Source organism: Daphnia pulex, chromosome 4 (genome assembly GCF_021134715.1).
Source record: "Daphnia pulex isolate KAP4 chromosome 4, ASM2113471v1".
Classification (NCBI taxonomy): Eukaryota; Metazoa; Arthropoda; class Branchiopoda; order Diplostraca; family Daphniidae; genus Daphnia; species Daphnia pulex.
This window is the reverse complement of record NC_060020.1, coordinates 2,620,170-2,640,789: the sequence shown is the minus strand read 5'-3', so window position 1 is coordinate 2,640,789 and position 20,620 is coordinate 2,620,170. Positions and strand designations below refer to the sequence as shown.

The 20,620-nt window shown below is 42.1% G+C and overlaps 2 protein-coding genes and 2 long non-coding RNA genes across 8 annotated transcripts; all 4 read right to left on the bottom strand.

Annotated features, from left to right (window-relative positions):
* Positions 1-298: 298 nt before the first annotated feature.
* Positions 299-2,053, bottom strand: LOC124193275. Its single transcript, XR_006874137.1, has 4 exons — positions 1,965-2,053; positions 1,230-1,853; positions 808-1,124; positions 299-733 (listed from the first exon to the last, which is right to left on the bottom strand). It is a non-coding gene; the product is annotated as an uncharacterized LOC124193275 (long non-coding RNA).
* A 1,232-nt stretch (positions 2,054-3,285) lies between these two features.
* Positions 3,286-4,545, bottom strand: LOC124193290. 3 transcript variants are annotated; one of them, XR_006874142.1, is made up of 5 exons: positions 4,396-4,545; positions 4,111-4,231; positions 3,958-4,029; positions 3,779-3,897; positions 3,286-3,713 (listed from the first exon to the last, which is right to left on the bottom strand). It is a non-coding gene; the product is annotated as an uncharacterized LOC124193290 (long non-coding RNA). The 3 variants fall into 3 exon arrangements; XR_006874141.1 differs by having other exon boundaries at positions 4,111-4,545; XR_006874143.1 differs by having other exon boundaries at positions 3,802-3,897; positions 4,111-4,545.
* A 2,428-nt stretch (positions 4,546-6,973) lies between these two features.
* LOC124192160 lies at positions 6,974-19,246 on the bottom strand. Of its 3 annotated transcripts, none has more exons than XM_046585341.1 (7): positions 19,107-19,246; positions 18,486-18,634; positions 8,620-8,750; positions 8,288-8,549; positions 8,038-8,189; positions 7,573-7,786; positions 6,974-7,428 (listed from the first exon to the last, which is right to left on the bottom strand). In XM_046585341.1, the coding sequence occupies exons 1-7, from the start codon at positions 19,136-19,138 to the stop codon at positions 7,265-7,267; spliced, it is 1,104 nt and encodes a 367-aa protein (XP_046441297.1). In that variant the 5' UTR covers positions 19,139-19,246; the 3' UTR covers positions 6,974-7,264. The 3 variants fall into 3 exon arrangements, with proteins under 3 accessions (XP_046441297.1, XP_046441298.1, XP_046441299.1); XM_046585342.1 differs by having other exon boundaries at positions 7,573-7,783; XM_046585343.1 differs by lacking the exons at positions 18,486-18,634; positions 19,107-19,246 and adding an exon at positions 9,353-9,649.
* On the bottom strand, positions 12,365-13,845 carry LOC124192161. Its single transcript, XM_046585344.1, has 4 exons — positions 13,613-13,845; positions 13,151-13,360; positions 12,865-13,054; positions 12,365-12,787 (listed from the first exon to the last, which is right to left on the bottom strand). Exons 2-4 carry the CDS (start codon positions 13,358-13,360, stop codon positions 12,561-12,563), a joined length of 627 nt encoding a protein of 208 aa, XP_046441300.1. The 5' UTR covers positions 13,613-13,845; the 3' UTR covers positions 12,365-12,560.
* Positions 19,247-20,620: the final 1,374 nt, after the last annotated feature.

Sequence of the window (20,620 nt, the reverse complement as noted above, 5' to 3'; positions counted from 1 at the left end):
TGTAAGGGGAATTTTTTTAAATTTTTTTTCAAAAACAAAAGTCTGGACTTAGCAGAAATAATGGAAGGTGAACTTTGAATTTTTTTAGGAAAAATTAGGAAAAATTGGTAGTTGAACTTTGAATGACAATAAAAATATTATTGAAATGTAAAAAATGGATGAGTTTGAATTTTTATTGATGTATTTTACAGGAACAATTATTTGTAAGTTTACATAGCACTCAGAAATAGTTTCTCACATCACGAAATTATCAGCAAGAGGAAAGGTACTTGAGGAGAAAATAGACATGCACTTGTGATTTATCAATCAAACTTGTATTTCAGCAATCTTTCAACACATCCAGAGAAATATTTCAGAACTTCGATGTATAGGTATGAGCAACATGAGTAGTGGTGACATAGTTGGGAGAATGGCTGGTTTAATACATATGAACCTCAGATGGTAGTAGTTTGGAGCAGGGTAATACTTAAATTCCTCGATGTGTTATACCAGGCAGCGTCTGTGGTTGTGTAATGGGCGGCTTTTTCGGTGTAGTACTTGGGGCTGCGGTGTTGTAGCTAGGTGTAGCGTAGGTCGTGGTGTAGTAGACTGGAGCATCAGTGTTGTGTTTCACTTCGACGTAGCACGAAAGAGCAGCTTCTGCGTAGCAAGTCGGGACTGCGTTGTGTAGATTGGGGTAGAGTAGTACTTCGGTGTAGTACTCGGCTGTTTTGGTGGAGTAATAAGCGGGAACCTCGGTGTAGCAGCAGGGAACAGAGTAGTAATTAGGAAAACATGTGCAGCAAATAGATGAGAACAGAGTAATACTTAGGAGCCTGGGTGTAGTAGGATAGGCAGCATACGTAGTCATGTAGTACTCCGTCGCCTAGATGGTGTAGTAACTCGGGGCAGAGTTATACTTCACGGCGTCAGTGTAGTGGCTCGGGGCAGCGTAAGTTGTGATATAAAACTCCGGTGCTTCAGTGGTGTAGTACTGGAAGACCTCAGTGCAGGAACCGGTCGTTGCGTAAGTTGTGTAGGAAGGCGGTGGCGTTGCGGATTGGTTTGCGCCATGCCCAGGAGACATCGGTACACCAGTGGTCGACCCAACTATCAACGATACAACACCCAACAGCATACGACGCCTTAGATAACAACACGGTAAACAAATTCAAACATTAATATTAAATGTTAACAGGCATAGTAACAAATAGAAAAATAGAATTGATACAAAACTCAAGAATATTTACCCATAATTGCGAATGGTTGGAGGAATGCAGTTGTTGACAGATAATGCACTGCAGTTCGGGCACGACTTCTTTTTTTGACGACTCCTTTACGCACAGTAATAATTCGGGACGTAGGTGTAATAGCTCGGGGCAGCGCAGGTTGTAGTGTAGTACTTGAACGCTTCGGTGTTGTAGTAATGCGGGGCCTCGGTGTAGTAGGCAGGGGCAGCATACGTAGTCGTGTAGTACTCCGTCGCCTTGGTGGTGTAGTAACTCGGGGCAGAGTAATACTTCAGGGCGTCAGTATAGTGACTCGGGGCAGCGAAAGTTGTTGTATAAAACTCCGGTGCTTTAGTGATGTAGTACTTGGGAGCCTCGGTGTAGTAATCCAGCTCTCTGGTGATGTAACTCGGGGCAGAGTTATACTTCGGGATTCGGTGTAGCAGCTCGGGGCATCATCAATTGTGGTGTAATACTCTGGAGCCTTGGTGGTGTAGGAACCGGTTGTTGCGTATGTTGTTGTTGTGTAGTAAGGCGGCAGCGTTGTGGTTTGGCTTCCGCCATACCCCAGGAGACATCTGTACACCAATGGTCGAACCACCAATCAACGATACAACACCCAACAGCATACGACGACTTAGTTAACTAGACAGTGAACAAATTTAAACGTTAATATTCAATAAAAACTTACATAATAAAACAAACAAAAAATAATTGCCATTAACAGAAAATTCCATGTAAAGACAGAATATTTACCCATGGTTGCGAACTGGCAATACGGTGAAGAACGCAGATGGAGAGTGCGCTGCAGTTGTTTCCGTGTCGGAGATGCTCACTCGACTGATTCTCCTTCACCTTTTCTCTCTCCTTTTATACGATTTTTTTCTCACCCTCACCTCTAAAGCCTTGCGGGTGTTCTACCTGCTTGATAATGATGCAAACGTCCGTCCTCACCCAACCTCTACACCACTGCATGACACGTTTTACGTAAAGATCTCCGTGACCTTCGAGTGTGTTACTGGCCTTTCCTTCTGCAGTTTGCTGGGGGTGGGTCTACAACAACCAATATCAAAATGAATATCAAATGGTTATGTAACACGTGTCGTTCTCACCCAACCTCTAAACCACATGACGCGTTTTCGTAATGGTCTCCGTGTTTTTCTAGTGTGAAGGACATGCGGACGCTCCCTTCCTTTTGCAGGTTGACTTTGCTGGGGATGGGTCTACACACCAAATGCAAATGGTTATTTAACACGTCTCGTTCTTACCCAACCTCTACATGACACGTTTTACGTCATGATCCCGTGACCTTCGAGTGTGTCTGTCCTTTCCTTTTGCAGGTTGACGTTGCTGGGGATGGGTCTAAAACAACCAATATCAAAATGAATACCAAATGGTTAATGTAAAACGTCTCGTTCTCACCCAACCTCTACACCATTGCATGACAAGTTTTACATAATGATCTCCGTGACCTTCGAGCGTGAAGGAAATGCGAACTGGCCTTTCCTTCTGCAGGTTGACGTTGCTGGGGCTGGGTGCAATAAAGTAAAGGTTTTCTTTGGTGTGCCATCTATCTTCATAGTTCCGCACCTAGGAGAAATGAAAAATGGCCGCTTTTTTTTTGTTTTTTAAATCTTAAAAAAAAAAGGAAACTCGAAAAAGAACGTTTCAATTTTTTCGAAAAAACGCGTTCGCACACCGTGTTTCCGTAAATTTTTAAAAATTCCAATTGTTTTTTTTTAATCAAATTAAAATCATGAACAGCCCTTCGGGACAACGCAGGTAAATGACAATTTAAGTAAGAGTTCTTTTTTGCTCCGAAGTTTTTTCAAATTGTAAAGCAGACCGATTCTTTTAATGGCTCCTTTCTTTTCCCCTTGCAATTATCTATTATTCAATCTCGGCAGGCGCTCTAAAATGTCTAGACGATTTCTTTCTCTCCGGTTGACCTCCATTTACCACACTTCCAACTTTAAGGTTTCGTTTCTTTTTAACAGAAGAATGAAGAGAAAAAACAAAAGGCTGAGCTAACGATCCGACAAGGGCTTTTAACGAGATCTATCTTGAGAACCGAGTCTTTTTCAATGTTTTTTTCCCACCAAATAAGATGTGTGTGTATTTTGACGAACCGAAAAACGCGACTGAATTTCTAAATTCCAAAAAGCTATTTGAATCTATCCAAATCTATATATATGTACAGATGGTTGTGTCGACGGTTGCGTTCAATAAGTGAGTTGTTCAAATATTTAGACGGTATAGTACAAGAGATACGATGATTTTTGGAATCCCACTGGACAAATAAAAAACAAAATACAGATTAGAGGTTATAAGAAAAAAGAAAGGGAAATCGTCTAAAACAAAGGACGGACTCTTCTATCACAGAGAATTGGCGAATAAATCAAATAAAAGCGATTAAGAGGTAAAATAAAGATCAAATGTCGAAAAGATAGTTGAAAGCAAATGGAGCGGACAACCTCCACCGATTGCAGATCCAAACGGATGACCCTAAAATGAACATTAGACATATTCTTTTTAATTAAGATACTCTTTTTCAAATAACAACAAGTTACCATTGGAATGCTTTTAAGTATACCAGAATTTTACGTAGACACCATCCTGAAGTTATGCAACATCAATCTTTTGATTCTTGTTTTTTTTTTTACTGTGGTCCACCAGCTTTTTTCTCCATCTTTTATGACAAAGAAATAAAATCAATTACAAAAGTCTAATATGAATGCTGCTGGCCTACCTCATGGTTTATTACAATTTTGAACCAGAGAGTGATTCAAACAGATCACAGACATCACAATGAACTTTTCTCCTGTTTAGAATGAAAATAAATATTTATTTGGAAAATAACTCACTTCATTCAACACACAGCAGTCAGCAGGTTATTACTCACACTTCCCAAAGTTGTTGTCCAGAAACCATTGGAAACCATGTTGGAAACCAACAGACGAATAAGCTGACGTCATTTGTGATGATTATCACCTGATGATGCAAGAGTGTAAACCAAAACCAGCCTATACGAATTCAGGGAAACCAAAATTCTTTAAAAGAAATACAAAAGTTTACAAATTTCCACTTGACGGCGTTCATATTTAAGGTAAGATTTAAAAAAAACACAGTGACAACCGCCTACGCTTCAGCTGACTACCGAAACTTAATGTAAAAATGTAAACTAAACCTAATAAAACAACGGATAAAACCACACCAACACATTACATTAAAACCTTTGGCAACCAAAAGCACAGGGTTACCACTAGAACACGGTATTTGCGTTCCGGTCGGAAGACGGAATGACTCTGAGAAAAGGTTGCTTTTGTTTTGTTGGCTTGAATGGCCCTCTAATGAGAACATCATGAACCAACTTCACCCGACAATACATCGCCATCTATCCTTCAGGAGACGAAAAACATCCCGTACGAATATTTGAAAGAGTCAAAGTGTCAAACCAAACAGCAGCAACTCAGTCCCGACGAGCCTGTGGCTTTTTAATATTAAATAAATGTTTAGGCTGAACACACAAAAGTCAAATCCACCGGATGGAAGAATAAATCCTTTGAAAAAGGCTCGCACGAGTTGTACGTATTAATACGTATGTGAAAACTTTGAATTCCGTTCGAGTGAATTCAGCATAAGATTCTAAGCCTGGGGAAAGAGGAATTTCTACCGCTCGAGTTTTGGTCAACAGAGTGGAATTGTGTTCATTGGAGAGGAAAAAGCTAGAGACTTGAAGTCGGTCCATTATCCCCGTTAATTCCTGCGAATGGAAAAGACGCACGCTTGGTTTTCTTGGCTTGCGCACTTTATATTGTTGCCTGTATAGTGCATTACATTGTTATTTGCCAACAGGGCGTTCGTCAACTTCCCAGCATTGTTTGTTTTAAGAATGGAACGTAGTTCACGAATGCGTTTCTCTATTGATCCACACAACAGTTGGTGAATATCAGAGGCCAACAGGACCAACAAAAGAAACAACGACCTACTCATTATCAAGGCCAATCAATGAAAGCGAAGAGTTACATAACTACTGGCCCATTTCTGATCCTTTTTCGGTGGCATTTGAAGTTCCACATTGAACTGCACTCATCTGGCTACTGGATCCTCTCTGTTGTAATATAATGACGAAGGCCAATTTCCTGTAGTGAAGTAAGGGGAGTTTTAAAGCATTATCTTTTCGCTGCCTGTATATAGGCGGGAGCAAGTCTATTTACCTAACCTGGCTACCTATTATCGTACCTATTTCACGGCAAGTTCTTGCTCTTTAAAAGACGTCAGTCTTTTGGCGTGTGTCTTTCACATATTGATTATCGCATGTGGAAGACAGCTGGCACACAGCTGAGAGCATCAACCGATCCTATTATCGGCTGCCACTCTTCTATAGGCTAGCAGAGCTCTAGCCTATGTAGCCCAGCAGCCTTAGTTGACTTGTTCTTCCCACCGTTGCACGTCTATATAATGACTCGGGGACTTCTCAAAGGATCAATCTAGATATTGGCCCTGTTATACCGCTGCCTTGACTTTTCTTAATAAAATGTAGTATAGGCGAATGAGGGAGATCTATCTTATTCTCCGCTGTACATGTATATCTTGCACAGACACACACGTTTTATGTACCTTTTATTCTTCTTTATTGTTCAATGAAATTTCACAAAAGGTTTGGTACACGTTGTCTGGGTTTACTTATTTTGGGTCCATGTCCTACCGAGGTTCACTAGGCACTTGCCAAGATTGAAACGTCATTGTGCACCGTAGGCGGACTCAATCGCTGCCAATTCGACGTCCCACGGTTCTCCTATTTTTTTAATGATTTTTCAATGATGTCATAATCTCGTGACGCAGAAAGTTTCTACGCAAAACTTTATTAATAACCATTTTACAATATTAAATATTGCAATAAGAGACTGCACGAACGGGATTTTAAGATTTTTTAATGAAATTGCATTTAATCTACGAACTATCAACACGCAAAATGATATTAACTTTTTAATAAAAAGATTTATTATTGCCTTAGTCAATCGATAAAAAGGGGGGGGGGGGGAATCATTTGACTGTTATTTGATTACCGGGTTGCAGAAAGCAAATAAAAAAGACGGAGGCTCTTCTGCCTTCGGCGCACCACATCACACGCTCAGTGTGACACGTTACCGACCGTCGATAGAGTTTGGCAATAAGCGAGAGTAGAAAGGCGATGTCAGACAGACATCGCATTATTGTCACTCTATACTTCCGTTTTGTCACGACTTTTGTTTTCTCACGTTTCTATCGTCTTGACTCCGGCTCACTCCGGCTAGATTGTTTCATTGGGTGGAATACAGAGGGTTAATGAAATTTCCCCCGCCAATGAAATCTCCAACTATAATAAAATTGATATTTCCTGTGTGTGCTGTATCTGCCTAGCCCATTCGTTTCATCTCTTTGCATCTGCCCTGGTGCAACACTGATCGATAGAAAAATCCAAATAAATCTCGATATTGGATCGATCAGGTCATACAGTTTGATTGGTCAGGCATACACAGAAGAGGAACGAGTGCACTGGAAAAGAACAGCCTCTGAGTTGATCCAAGAAAAAGTAGATCTCAGGAAAGACTCGTATTACGGAAAAAGGACAAGGAATTGAGAAGTTTTGTGTGTCCCGCCAGAATTTGAAACGTACGGACGACAGAGTACCGCAGTACCGCCCGACCGATTGACTTCGCTTCGTTGTACGCGAGGTACCACATGTACAAATATCGATCCTGATAACTTTAAAGCGCATCGGCGAAATTCTCTAGGAATATATTTTTCTTTCTTTGCTTCCCAATCGATATTTCAATAACAGAAATGATTCCGGGACAAATTAAAAGTTTCTCATTCTTGAGCACTAGAAATGAAGCATCGACTGTAAGTAATAAATAATGATTATTTGCTATTGGTTTTGTCTTCTAAAAGATGTACAAAAATATGATGCCAAAGTTTCTTGCAACAAAAAAAAAAAACGAAATCATTTCAACTGGATTCGCTTCGATGCTGTTGTTTTCGAAATTGCGGTAATTGGTACTAAATCGTAAGTTTCAGTCATCTTTCAAACTGTTGCCGGCATGCCTCTTATCCATCCACAAGTTGATAGCTTCCATGACGAATTCGGCCGTTCGGATCAGATTTGCGTCTTGATTTAACTCCGGACGGGAACCGCGCAGCTGTCGCCCAAGGGTGCTTATCGGGAAGACTCCGCTGGCTGTTGGGGAATAGTATACGTCGTCGAGACATGAGATATTGATAAACCGACAGACAGAGGGGCGTACGAGTATAGTGTGCAAATGCGAATTGCATTCGCGGACTACACACTTCTATAGCTATAAAATAGAATGAAGTAAATTACTCATGGTGATGATGACGATGATGACCATGTAGAGCAGGATGCCTCCCATCGACAGAATGTAGCCGGCGAAAGGCTTAGACAGCCAGATAAGCTTGTCGTATAAGTTGGCAGAGAGGTAATCACTGACGCTGTCGTACTGCGTTACAGACGTACTCCAGGCAGGTCCTCCGGTCCCGGTAACCTTTAAACGTGCCGAGTCCCGATCCTTAGGCTGCTGAAAGTAGTGGAACATAAAAAAAAAAAAAAAATAAAATAAAATAAAACAGAACCAAATATCTTTTGTTGCAGAATTGTTATTTTCTTCCTTGTTTATTATTTGTTTTTAAATTTGATTTTCTTTGATCCAAGTGTACACAATAACATGGTTATCGTTATTTTTTTTATTATTTAAAAAGAATCAATTTTAGAAATGCATTTTTATTGGTTAATAATGTAAACTTGAATGTGAGGCTTTTAATGACCAACCGGATCGGCCGATCTGCCGTTTCTGTTGAGCTTGGTGGCCAAGTGGTCGACAGCATTCAAAACGGTGTGAGCCAATCGATCCAGCTCTTCGGTATTCACTCCCATATGATCGATAAAGCTCCTGCCCGATGTAGTCACCACCGATCCGCTAACTGTGTTGGCCAAAAATGACAGGAGAGATGATGCAACAAAGCGATTAGTGATGAAACAAGGTACTGTACGTAAAACAGAGTTAAGAAATTGAACTGACCGACAATGAGGATGTAAATGACAACACAAATGACGATCACGGACACGACTCCGGTGGAGATGCCGTAATAAGGATACGTGAGCCAGGTGGCAGTGCTGGACGTGTAACTTGATATGTAATTTTGAAGTTTGTCGACAAGCGACGACCACCCTGCTCTCCCTTTGCTGATGGATGCCATCCGCGAATTTTCCCTCCAGTCGGATTCGCTCGGACGTCCAAACAGCAGAGAGCGAATCGAGTTCCCGTTGCTACTTTCTCCGTTCTGTTTAATCAACCCACAAGCACGTTAATGACCAGATCGCGCTCTTCTCCCCTGAATAAACGCTCACGACCTTTAGTTCAGCATCCGGATGAGTGCGGATGGCGTTGATGCCGTAGGTAAACAGGACAATGAAGATGCAAACCAAGTAGAACGCTGAAATCGTTTTCATGTTGTTCATTTTCCTCGTAGGTGACCTATCAGCTTCTCATAGTTCCAGAGAGAGGAAGAGCAAACCCCAAAACAAACAAAAAACGATTAGAACATTTGAAATCTAATAAGTAATAACAAAAGAAAATTAATGAAATGAAAGGAGGATCAGTAAGCAGAAAGCGAAGGTCTTTTGTTATTGAGCTGACAGCAGCAGCAGAGTTTCTCTCTCGCCGGGAGAGTGAAACCTTTTTCAATTTCACAGGGCTTCGTTTGACGTGACAGCTGTGACATTTCACACGTCACACTATACTCTTAATACCTACCACCACTACCACTACTACTACTACTACTACTACTACTACACATTTCCCCTCTTGGAAATTGTGATGTTTGCGCCATTTCGTTTAGCTGCAGATTGGAAACCAGACGTAAAAAGGTTTCTCTTGTTTCAATGCCAGCAGGGTTTTGTTTCTACTTTACGTTCGATTTCAAAATCGTAGGAAAATCAAGTGGACGCAGGTATGCACATGTGTATTACCCCGCCCTGGCACGTACGTTGTTTGTTTTGTTTTTTTCTGCCGAAGGTTTTGAGCGGAAGGAAATAAAAAAATGTAATCAGTCAACACACCCGGGAAGGTAGTTCGGTTACGAACCTCAACAGTTTTCGATCAATGTCCTTCCTACGTAATAACTATAGGCTATATCAAGGTGTGTGCTGCTTTTATTAAGGTGGTGCTGGCCGAGATTGGGTTGTGGGTGGGGAATGCGATTGATTGAAAACTGGTCTCCGTCCTTTACGGATATAACATGGGCCGGACGTACAGCTGGACAGCTAGTGACACTTTGACTGAGAGTCCAAGTTATTGCGACACTGGTATTTATCTAATTCTTCCCTCCCGATTTTTTCTATTCTGGATGGGCGACGAAATCAGTTGGGCACGTACTATATACTACATACGAGGAACATAATATATCAACCGGATATACGTGTCGTGTAGACGCGTCCTCTGTGAAATGGGAAATAAGTTTCATGTCATTCGTACTCGTCTGTCAAAACTACTGTACATGGTTGGGAAAGACTCCCGTTCCGATTTTCACGGTCGGACAAATAGAATTGTCCGAGAAGAAAAGGGTATAGAGACATATAATTAATATTCAGATCGGGAGCGCGGGCGCTGGATGTGTGAACGGAAGCCAAAAACGGAACCAGCAGGATCTTCCGTCTTCCTTTCACCCGTTATTGATGGCGTGTGTAAATATCGACTTGTCAGTTGCGTAACGGATAGTCATCGAGGAAATATCAAACCCCCCGTCCAGCTCGCCAACCAGCAATAATGCAAGAAAGGAACCCTCACACATAACATGTCACACACATTCATTCATTCTCTCTTCATTCTTTGATTTGCCATTGTGTGACGGTGAATCAATGGACGGGCGTAATAGTATCGAGGTCAGCTGATCTTATTGCAAACGAGCTCGCACCTATTGATGGATCCAATCTACCAAAGTAAATATAGACGACGCTGCTAAGCTATTGCTCATTTTCTTTGATTTGGATGTGTCCTGTATTTGCCCGCAAATGTCGAACATTCTCCGCGCTGACGACGACCAGAGAAAGCCGAGGTATCGGGCCGCCGCACTCCCCCGGAATGACGCATCTATAGGTGAAGAGCGACGAGAATCAATAAAAATGAGATCGCTATCAAACAGTCGTGTGAAACATCACGCAGCCGAACCCAGTCCGGAGACACCGGATTTGATTTGGAGCGCAGAACGTGAGAATTGACCCGCTTCTAAGGGGCTGCTGTTGCTGCTGCTGATGTTTTGCCCGTATGGGAAGAAGTAGATGCGTCATTGTATTATGTAGATTTTTTTTTTTTTTTTAGGTGGGCTTTTGTCGCTGGATACACAATTGACGGGCGCATTGATCGATGTCAGCAACCGTATACAGTAGTCCGCTTTATAATACGTATTTCTTTCTTCCTTTTGAATTCGCATTGGCTTCGCACGAGGAGAGAAAAACTGTGCCGTGATAAAAAGATATTGATGAACCACGACGTTGAGACGCATGGCTAACCTTCGAAAAGTCTTTGCGGGGGTGCTATTGTGGGTTGACTTTGCCACCACACTGCAGCACGTGTAATAAGCGGCAGCGAAAACATTGGCAGCCGCAAAAAAAGGAAACGCGCTTATAAGCAGAGAGTCAACAAAGATTCAATTGAACCTTTTGGTATTACCCACCACAGCGGTGAAATGGCTATGCCTGTTCTGGGAACACATTTTCTTTCGTCCTAACCCAACTGAGCGATCAAGGAGCTTTGGACTATTCTCTTTGCTCGGGCAAAAAGGTGGAGAGATTGTAGGGGGATTTTTCCCGTATAAATGTCGGGTGGACTGACATGCAATCCCTCGATAAACCTTGAACAATCTTGCACGAAAGCGAGCAAACTCCCCGGCTTTGATCTACTGCAATTTACGAGGTTATATAACTCATTCAAAAGAGAAAGAAAGGGGGTTATTATATTGCTGCTAGCTATAGCCAGCAGTTTTAAACAATGCAAAATCAATTCATGACGTTGTTCGTTGTTGGTTTAATGTTCTTATATGACTAATAGAATGCGTCAGAAGCGATCGCTGATCTCTCTGCCCACTGTAAGCGAATCCGGTTGACGTCAAAGTTGTGCGCGTATTGATTGGATATATCAATTTTCGTCTTTCGTGGAAACCGTTAGCCTTTGAAACCAAATAGCTTTGCTTGAGACTTAAGATTCGGTGGCTTTCCAGAGTCTTTTAGAGCCAAAAGGAAAAAAAATAAATAAATAAATTCGGTGAGGAAACGGATGAATTTCACATGCCTCCCCCCACTCTACATAACGGATTCTATGGTCTATTTAAAATGCGATTTCCCAAAGCGTGTTCGAGGTTAAGTTTCCACAAGCTACCGGTCTCGAGAGCAGGAAAAGGGAGGAAAAGAAAAAACCATCAACGCTGATCATTAAATTGATTAATAATCATCACATGACATGTTAATTTCAAACCTTGCTTTACGGGGCCTAAAAAATGGAACAAGGGAAATCCACATTTTACTATTTCCCAAACGAAAAACGGAAAGAGAGTCTGAAAGTTTCAGTTGGAATCATCATCAGGAATAATGGAAGCGTTAACAATTCAGCATCGCTATGCGATGACTAATGCATAGCGTCTCATTTAAGATATTGTTGATTTCTTTCCATGAAAGTTTCATCTCGTGAATGCGAAATGAGCTCGACGTAACCATTTCCAGTTGACGTTTGCTGCCGGGGCTCTGGATGGTGAGTGCATTTCCGTCTATTCCCAGCGGGACGAGCTTGCGTGAAACGCTCTTTGTATTGCGTGATAGACGCCCTCGTGTAAATATTTGAAACATTTTTAGCCTTATATGGAAACGCCTATCGTCTGCGATCGGCCGATTAGATCTCGTCTGATGGATCGTGGATGGCTTCTTTCAACCAATGGCAGGCGATATAGTTACCGATAAAGAAACTGTTTAGTATTTTACAAATGAAACTTGTATTTGCCTATATATAATATATGTCTGTGTGTGTGTGTGTGCATAGAAGGTAGCAGTGTGTACACCTTAGCGTTTGTTAGTGCGCGTTCAATAAATAAATCAAAACAAACCAAAATAATAATAATAATATATATAAGGAGGGAGAGACGACAACCGTGAAAATAAACTGAAATTCTCAGAGCTCACGAAACATTTTTGGGGAATAATAAAATGATCGATAAGAAACACATGTGGAGCAAAACAGTTTGGAACAACACAAATCGATGAGAATCGATCATTTTTGTTTTGGTTACGACTTTTTTTTTGTTTTTCTAGTTATTGTTTTTCGATTCGAATTGATCGATAGCGTCCATAACGGTTCGACTGGCATCGGCCAGGCTCCGCTGGAAACGCTGGTTGTACGGATAAGGTCTTTGGAATGCCTGCTGCATCATATGTGGTGGCATCATTCCGGGCTGACCAACAGCTCCCGGATAGTAATCCATGTCAAAGTCTTGCCGGCCCAACAGGGCCGCACCGACGGGCAACACTCCGATGCCTAGTCGCAGGAAGAAAATGAACAAAGATGGATGAGCTTAATCTCCTTCATTTCTTTGTGCTATAGAGAGCCCTTACTGTAGATGACGAGCCAAATGACGATAATAAAGATGGATATGGCTATAACTCCTACGACGGCACCTGCGGTCGGAGCGGTGCCGACAACCAGAGAGGCCAATCCAGCCGGCCAAAAACGGGCAACATTGAGCGCCTTGGCTCCGGCGTCAAAGAGCGGCGAAACAGGTAAACGGGAGATGAGTTCTGTCCACTGTAGACAATAATGAACGAGACACAAGCCATTAGCACTTGCCCCCCAAAAAGATGTTGCAATATTCATTTGTCTCGTTTGTTATTCGATTATTACCACGGAAGGTTTCTGCCGAGATGATCGGTCGTTGGTTGCGTTGAACGTGCGGACCGCTGCAAGTTTATGTAAGAGAGACATGGAGTCGGCGCCGATGTACTTTGTTTCGGGCTGGATGGCCACCGCGTCGATCACATCACTGTCCGCCCTGCAAGTGGGCGACAGGATGATGGCCACTACCATTATTACCGCCAAACTAACAGCCTTCATCTGTTTGTTTTATTTTATTATTCCGCGTCGTAAGGCAGCAGGAGCAGCAGCGACAAGCGCAACAAACAAACAGAAAAATCGAAGAATAATGAAGAAATGATTATTCAGATCGATGAGTCAATAAAATACAGGAAAGAGGATATAGTCGTGGATGAGTCTCACTGGCGATTAATAATTGCCGCAAACTATAAATTATAAATAGAGAGAGTTTCGATTGTTTCGACGTTTCCTTTTCTCGTAACGAGGACTTACGATTGTGTGTGTTTGTACTAGGGGCTGGTTAAAGGTTGCGACGAGTGGGTAGCTACTATATTTATAATATAGTAAATCACTGATGAGGAGCAGTAACAACAACACTGAGGAAAGGGGGGAGAAAAAAATTGAGATGATGGAGACGACTCGTCGAATGGTGGACGGAGGTGATGCAGCGAGTGATTAACCGGCCGTCGACCGACGGTCGTATTTATCTGGTTTCCTGGTCCGCCACTCGGTCTTGACGACCCGAATGTATGTAAGATCCTTATAACAATAATAATAAGCTTTCTATGAGGACTATAGCGTTATAGTGTCTGCTTGTCTGCTAGCTTCCGGATCAGCCCGGATATCGCTCTCTCTCTCTCTCTCTTTCTCTCTCCTTCTTCCATTTATTTCCTTCTCTTTTCTTTCGAGCTTCGTATATTGCCGTGGACACGGCAGCAAACAACGGCGCACCCAATCAAATTCCACACACTGTTCTCCGACTCCTGTCGTGTCTCTTGTTATTGACGCCGGGTCACTAGGGAAAGGAAATTCAGATCACGCATACACATAGCAGCACAACTGGTCGCTATCCTTGTATCGCGACACACGGGGGGTTGCATGGGCCGGCAGGTTTTGACTACTGGGGGGGAGCAGCCGAGCGCCGTATAATTCAAACACGGCAGCGGGAATTGAGAATCAAAAGACGCGGAAGCCCGGACACCGAAAAGAATATGTACAAGTATTTTTACACACGCCGCTGGATAACGGATCTGATGTTTTGCTTAGCTACAGACATGCCGGACTCTTTCCACAAGCCCTTGCGAAAAATAGGACTTTATTCGCCCAAAATTTTGTCCCACGCTCTTGAATGAGTCTAATCTTTTCTGGCCATTTTGCAGTCCCTTTATTGACTTGGTTTTCCGATCGAGTTCACTGCTACCAGTCTACTACAAATATTAGCCACAACGAAGTATCGAGGACATGTTACGGAATCGTGTCTATTCAGAGAGAGAAGAGCTCGTATCGATTATGGCTTTAGTTATGCAATTCCAATTATTTCCGGCTAAATCGGCGTGAGAAAGAATTTGACGCGCTACAGCCGTATTCGTTTTCCCATTCAAATTCGTTTTAGTTATAACTTTGTCGTCCAAGAGCAGATGATAAGGGCTTCATAAATTTAGCGTATTTTTTTGTGGGTCGGAATATTTTTTTCTGAAGAAAAAAGAAGCTAGGTATAGACAGACACAGTTCCGGTGAAATCGAGGGCTTCGTCCGTCATTTTTGGTATTCAAGCGACGTCGAGTGACCCCGAACGCGGGATTTCTCCCTCTTTTTGTTCGAATTCTTTTAATATTCTCTAACAGGTTTTTTTTTTCTCCTTTCACATCTACTCTCCTGTCGTCGTCGTCATCACACACATCCTATATCTACTGGCCATTTCCGCTTTCCTCCATCTGACCTCTTGTCGTTCGTTCTCTCTCTTATTTACCAGTATAGTGACAGTGCGACCTACTATCTCACCATTGGACCGTTATAAATGTGGCCTGTAGCTAGCCTGTAGCCTGTACGGTACCAAACGGTTCAAAGGCATCAAGGGTCCCTCCCAAAAAAAAAAATAAAAAGATTTTTGTATTTTTCCTTTTTTTTTCAAACTTGAATCGAATTTTTCTCTTCTCCAACGGAGAGAAACTAATAATATCGTGCGCTATGCCTTTAGACGGAACTATTAGATTTTGTGTTGGACGTCTTTCATCTTTTTGGGCTTTTGATTTTCAACGATGGAGAAAACGGCCGAGAATTCGGGAAAAAAAAAAGGAAATGCGTTTATTCTCCGATTCACCTACGTCCTGGATTACTTGCACAGGTCGGTATCTCTACTACAAAGTAGATGCCGAGATGAAAATGCTGGACCGTGTGCGGTCGATAATGTTGGCTCTTTGCCCCGGTGGACAGAGAAGATCACAGGGAATGCGTGCAAAGTTCATTTAACCGTTACCTTCCCTTTGCCTTCCGTGTACGGAAATATTTTGTTGAAATTGAATTTAAAAAAAATAAATGCCAAATTGAATTCAACCAAAACTAGCTACTACTCGCCATATCCCTATATATTACATATACTACCAAATACCGTATACACCGAAATAGAATAGAACTTTAGTCGCCTGGTAACGATTTATCCTTATTCCCCCATGCCGCCCAACTTCTTGTTGCTCCGGTGCTGCACGGAACAACACCATCGGCTCCTTAAATGTATTACATTCAGATGAAATGACATGTCAATTTGATAAGTTGGCCCATATCATCATCACATTCCATTCTTATTGGAGTGAAGAAAAAAAAACCTGCGCGCGAACAATACGATGGGAAATTGCTGTCGAGGCTCAAAATGGGAAAATGCGGATCACAAGATTTTCATAAGAAGTTATTTAGGTCACAGTGTGTGTGCATGGGCAAATGGAGAAAGAGTCGATGAAAAAAAAGACGGGCGCATAAAACATGTCCCACATCAATGTCGCCCGTGAAGAATGAGCAGCTTGATGAGTGATGAGTCTAATAGACTCTGCCAAAACCTGTTTGCTTCAATCGAAAATGATGGCAAGTTTTTGACACAATGCGAAGCCGTTGAAAAGGCTTCCTTAATTGCTTTTCGGGCGACGCCGCCACTGTCGAGCTGAGCTGCCACTGTGCATGTCTAGTGTGCACTGCATACAAATTAGCTGCAATCTAATGAAAAGCCACCCCACAGCAGAGCATAATATACAGAGGAGAGAGAGAGAGACAGGAAGATTTATATATAGGGATATAGAGTCAGCGCCAAAAGCAGGAAGGAGCTGTCAGTGGGTGGGGATCCACCGTCGTAATCGTAATAATATAGAAAAGTATAGATCTAGCGACCGTAAAGTACATCAAGTCTTGACGTCATCCTCTCTACGTACCGACCTGTCCTCAGCTGCTCCACACACACACTTAATCGCGAAGCCATAATTGAAACTTATATACCCCAGCTCGAACTGATCCTCCGTCCAAGATTTCCCGTCAGCGCGTAAGGATCAGCACACGGACGCCCACATGCACATAGACGCCGAGATTCAATATCGGGTGAGCGCCATCATCGTCATCTTGATATGTCCACCAGGACAGTATATCTATCTCTCAACCACAAGCCAAATGGCAAATGTAATCCCTTTGTGTACACTAGCCATCTATAGATATCCCCCGTTGAGCTCTCTGTTACGTCGCTGCTCCTGCTGCTGCTGCTGTTAGGGGTAATGCAACTACCGTCTTGCTAATTACCAGTCGACGCTGCACGCACAAGCTCTTTGCTAATAGAAATCGATACCCATAATGCCGAGCTGTGGCTCGATCCTTGTAACAATCCACGGCGGATCATAACCTTGTGTGTGCCGGCACGGGTTTCCAGCTGTTGAAATTCTTACGAGTGCGGAAGAAAACAAAAAAAGAAAAAAAATCAGGTGCGCCGGTGGTACATCCAGTAAGGCCAACGTGGAGATTATAATCAAGTAGAGTGTTCCTCATAAACCGGGGACGACGTCGGTCCCAAGTAGCACGCTACCCAAGTCTAAAGAGACAACACAATGCCCATAACTTGCATTCTAGCCATTTTCAAAGTTGAGAAGAGGAGAACATGTGTCAAATGTTACCTAGCTAGTCCAAGCTGGGAGTGAGGAGATCCCAAACTTTTCAGCGCCAACTCTCAAAAGACAAGTTCAAAGACGTTTCAAGATCTTTGTGTTTAATAGGTTGCAACGTTTAGACTCCTGCCTTCACTACGCTGTTGTCTGTTGTGTGCTGTGTAGTACTCATTATTCGTTACTATACAAGTCTTTGTCAGGCTAGAGGAGCTGAAACATTCTTCATTATCCGCCCGAGTCTATTAGTGAAAAACTGACGTAACGCGCCGTGAAGCAGCAGCCCCCGTCCAAAAAAGAAAAGAAATCCCCGGCCTGATGCTGTTGCATTCAACAAAGTCTGTGTAATAGTTCTCTTCAAGTTACACTGAGCCTCTGTTCTGAGAGATTTCTCTTGGACCGTTTCTTTTGTTCGACGGATGAAAAAGAAAAGAGTTATAATATTACAGACTTTGTTCTTCTCGCATAGCATACAGGATCAAACGCGCTATCCAAAATAAAGGGGGGGGGGACGACGACACAAGTCGCGCCGATGAATCAAAAAGCTGCACCAGCTGTTTTCGTCGTCCACTACACGGAGAGAACTGGGTGACTGATGAGGAGCTTGACGCCGCTCTTGTTCGTTTTCAAACAGGGGTGGGTGGGGTCCATTCAAATGTTTCAAGTTCTATGTGCACACGCTGGCCTAGCCCGGCGAAAGAAGATGATTGGACAACAAACAACACAAAAAAAACGAGCGTCTTCTGCGTTCCATCAAGTGCACAGACGAGAGAAACAATGTAGAGACGAAAAACACGCCATACACAAGACACGCATCAAAGGAGTAGGTCAGCAAAAAGAAAAAAAACAAAGCCTTCACTTTTTCTTACCCTAGAATCACTTCTGTACTGTCTAGGGAAAATGCCCTAAAATATTCTAATGAGAGGTGGTTCATAAGTTAGTTGCCATTTGTTTAAAGTTAAAATATTTTTGAAAACAGACAAAGGTACATAAACAGGCCTGATCTGCAGTCGTTCAACAATTGAGATATTGAATGAACCCCTTTACTGAGTAAACAAAGAATCCTGAATCGAGCAAAACAGTTGAGCAAATCGCAAATCAAAATCGAGAATCGGAAGAAAACAGTTCCAGTCAACGGCATAGCTCAGGAATAATCGTACTCCGTACTATGCCACGATTTATAATCAACGCCACCAAATAGACAAAAAGGAAGGATAGAGATAAGTTTGTCCTACCTTTTAGCCTGGGAAAGACAGCCAGGCATCCAAATGTGCTCCATCCGAAGAAATAAGTTAATTGACAGGAAAAGGGCGTCCTCGTGAAAACACCCACACTCACATTGGTGTACATCAGGGCAGAGTTTCTTCCAATCAAACTGGATACTCTAAACAAAAAATAAAAAAAGGGTTACGAAACAAATACAGTTAAACAAGTCAGGAAAAGTTTAAAATGAGATAGTGGGCAGACCCTAAGTGTTAATAAATGGGAGAATCGAATGTTCCACAGGGTATACTGCATTAATGTAAGCCATACATCATTAAAACATCTAGCAGGTTACAGGAATAAAAGTAACTTGAATCATTAGCCTAGCGATGGTACTGAGATTGTGAATGACAAGTCAATCTCAGCACAAGAAACATTTGCATATCTTGATGTTACGATGGCTGGATCATGGCTCGAATCTGAACAAAGGAGAAGGTTACAGTGCCAACCAACTTCCATGCATTGACAGCTGGAGCTTACATGATAAATGCTAGTTAGGAACTAACATAACAGGTTGAACTCTTCTATTTTAAAAGTTTAAACGCCCATAATCATTCCATTTGTATTCTTAGTTTTATCACGGTTTTATTTACCTGCTAAACAGCATGAAGAGCAGAACCATCATTTCACACAACGGGTCACATTTTTGAAATTTTATTTCTTCTGCTAATTTTCGTGTACGTTTAAAAAATCATTCGGTTTTCTTTAAAATCTTGGACGTCTTTGTCTCTTTTTAGAAACTGTGAAAACGAATCGAAAAGCAGACGACACTAATCTTCTATTAATTAGCCTCTTAAGATATCGATAGATATGATTAAAAATCGACCCCTTAAAAACGATTAAAGTGGTTTTCTCATCTGCGCTCGACATCCACTGAACGGATTATTTAATATCTAATAGTTCGTCTCATCAATTTACACTGAACCTCGCCCCTACCACAGTTAAGATAAAAATAAAAACTTGCACGAAACCCGCAAATTAAAATTACTTTGAGACCCAAACCGCCGTGCCATCAGGGTCGATGTTCAATCAGGATTATTTTTTTGTAATCATGCCCAGAGTGTTTATACACGAGCAGGATTGGTGAGCGTGGCGTTAGGCATATAAAGCTAATCGACTACATGCGCGAGTGGTCTATATATAAACATATTCTGATTCAAAAGATCCTTTTTCTGCTCCGTTTGCTTCTCCTGTTTGTCATTTTCTTCTCTCCCCCCCCCTTCCCACTCCTAGTTTCATATAGATCTATATGCCCTTTGATGTTCCCTATGTGACTCCTCCCTACTGTGTGCAAAGCGCAGACCATGTAATCGATAATATAAGGGCCGAGCTTTGGTCCTTTTTCCGAAACCCATTCTTCTTACCATCTCTTTATCTGCACACTTTTTCGAGTTCGTCCGCACTTGTATTTACTTTTTTACGGTACTCAAGGACTTGGCAGGTTGCGCTATCTTTTTTTTTTATTTTTTCGCCCCTTATTCCATTGAAGAGCGAGAGTCCCGGATTATATAAGAAGGAGAAAAGATATTGGGCCAAGTACTGGATATAACGTAAGAGTATATAAGTCTGCGTGGATGGGCACATCGGCGACAATATTCAGTATTTAACACTGCATAACATGTCCGTATGATTTGCAGCTGTTGAATTTCCCTTGAAGGCCTAGGGCTCTTTCATCACAGCCTCCATTGATTTTCACGCAACAAACGTTAACGTGAACGTTAATAAAATAAAGGAAAAGAATTTTCGCCATTCATCATCTTGACAAATGACACGTCCATTATACTACAGCAGGGCTTGAAGGAATCAAATGCTATTTGGTATAAAATTTTCTTCGTTTTTAAGTTGACGCGATAAATATTATTATGCAAACTCGACGACGACATGTCTCTGTCAACTCCTGATTTTGTCCCCGGCGTCGTATACGAGCCCATAAACTATGCGCGATTCTTAGGAATTCCATCTGCATTCATTTCTATTATTGTCCCTGCTGAACTGCAGTCTCTTCGTTTGACTTTTTTCAGGATCCAAAAATTCGATCGAGCTTACCTTAATCCAGTGGAAAAGGACTCCGGGTGAAATGTTTTTCTTTTCTGTGTGTCCTATCGAT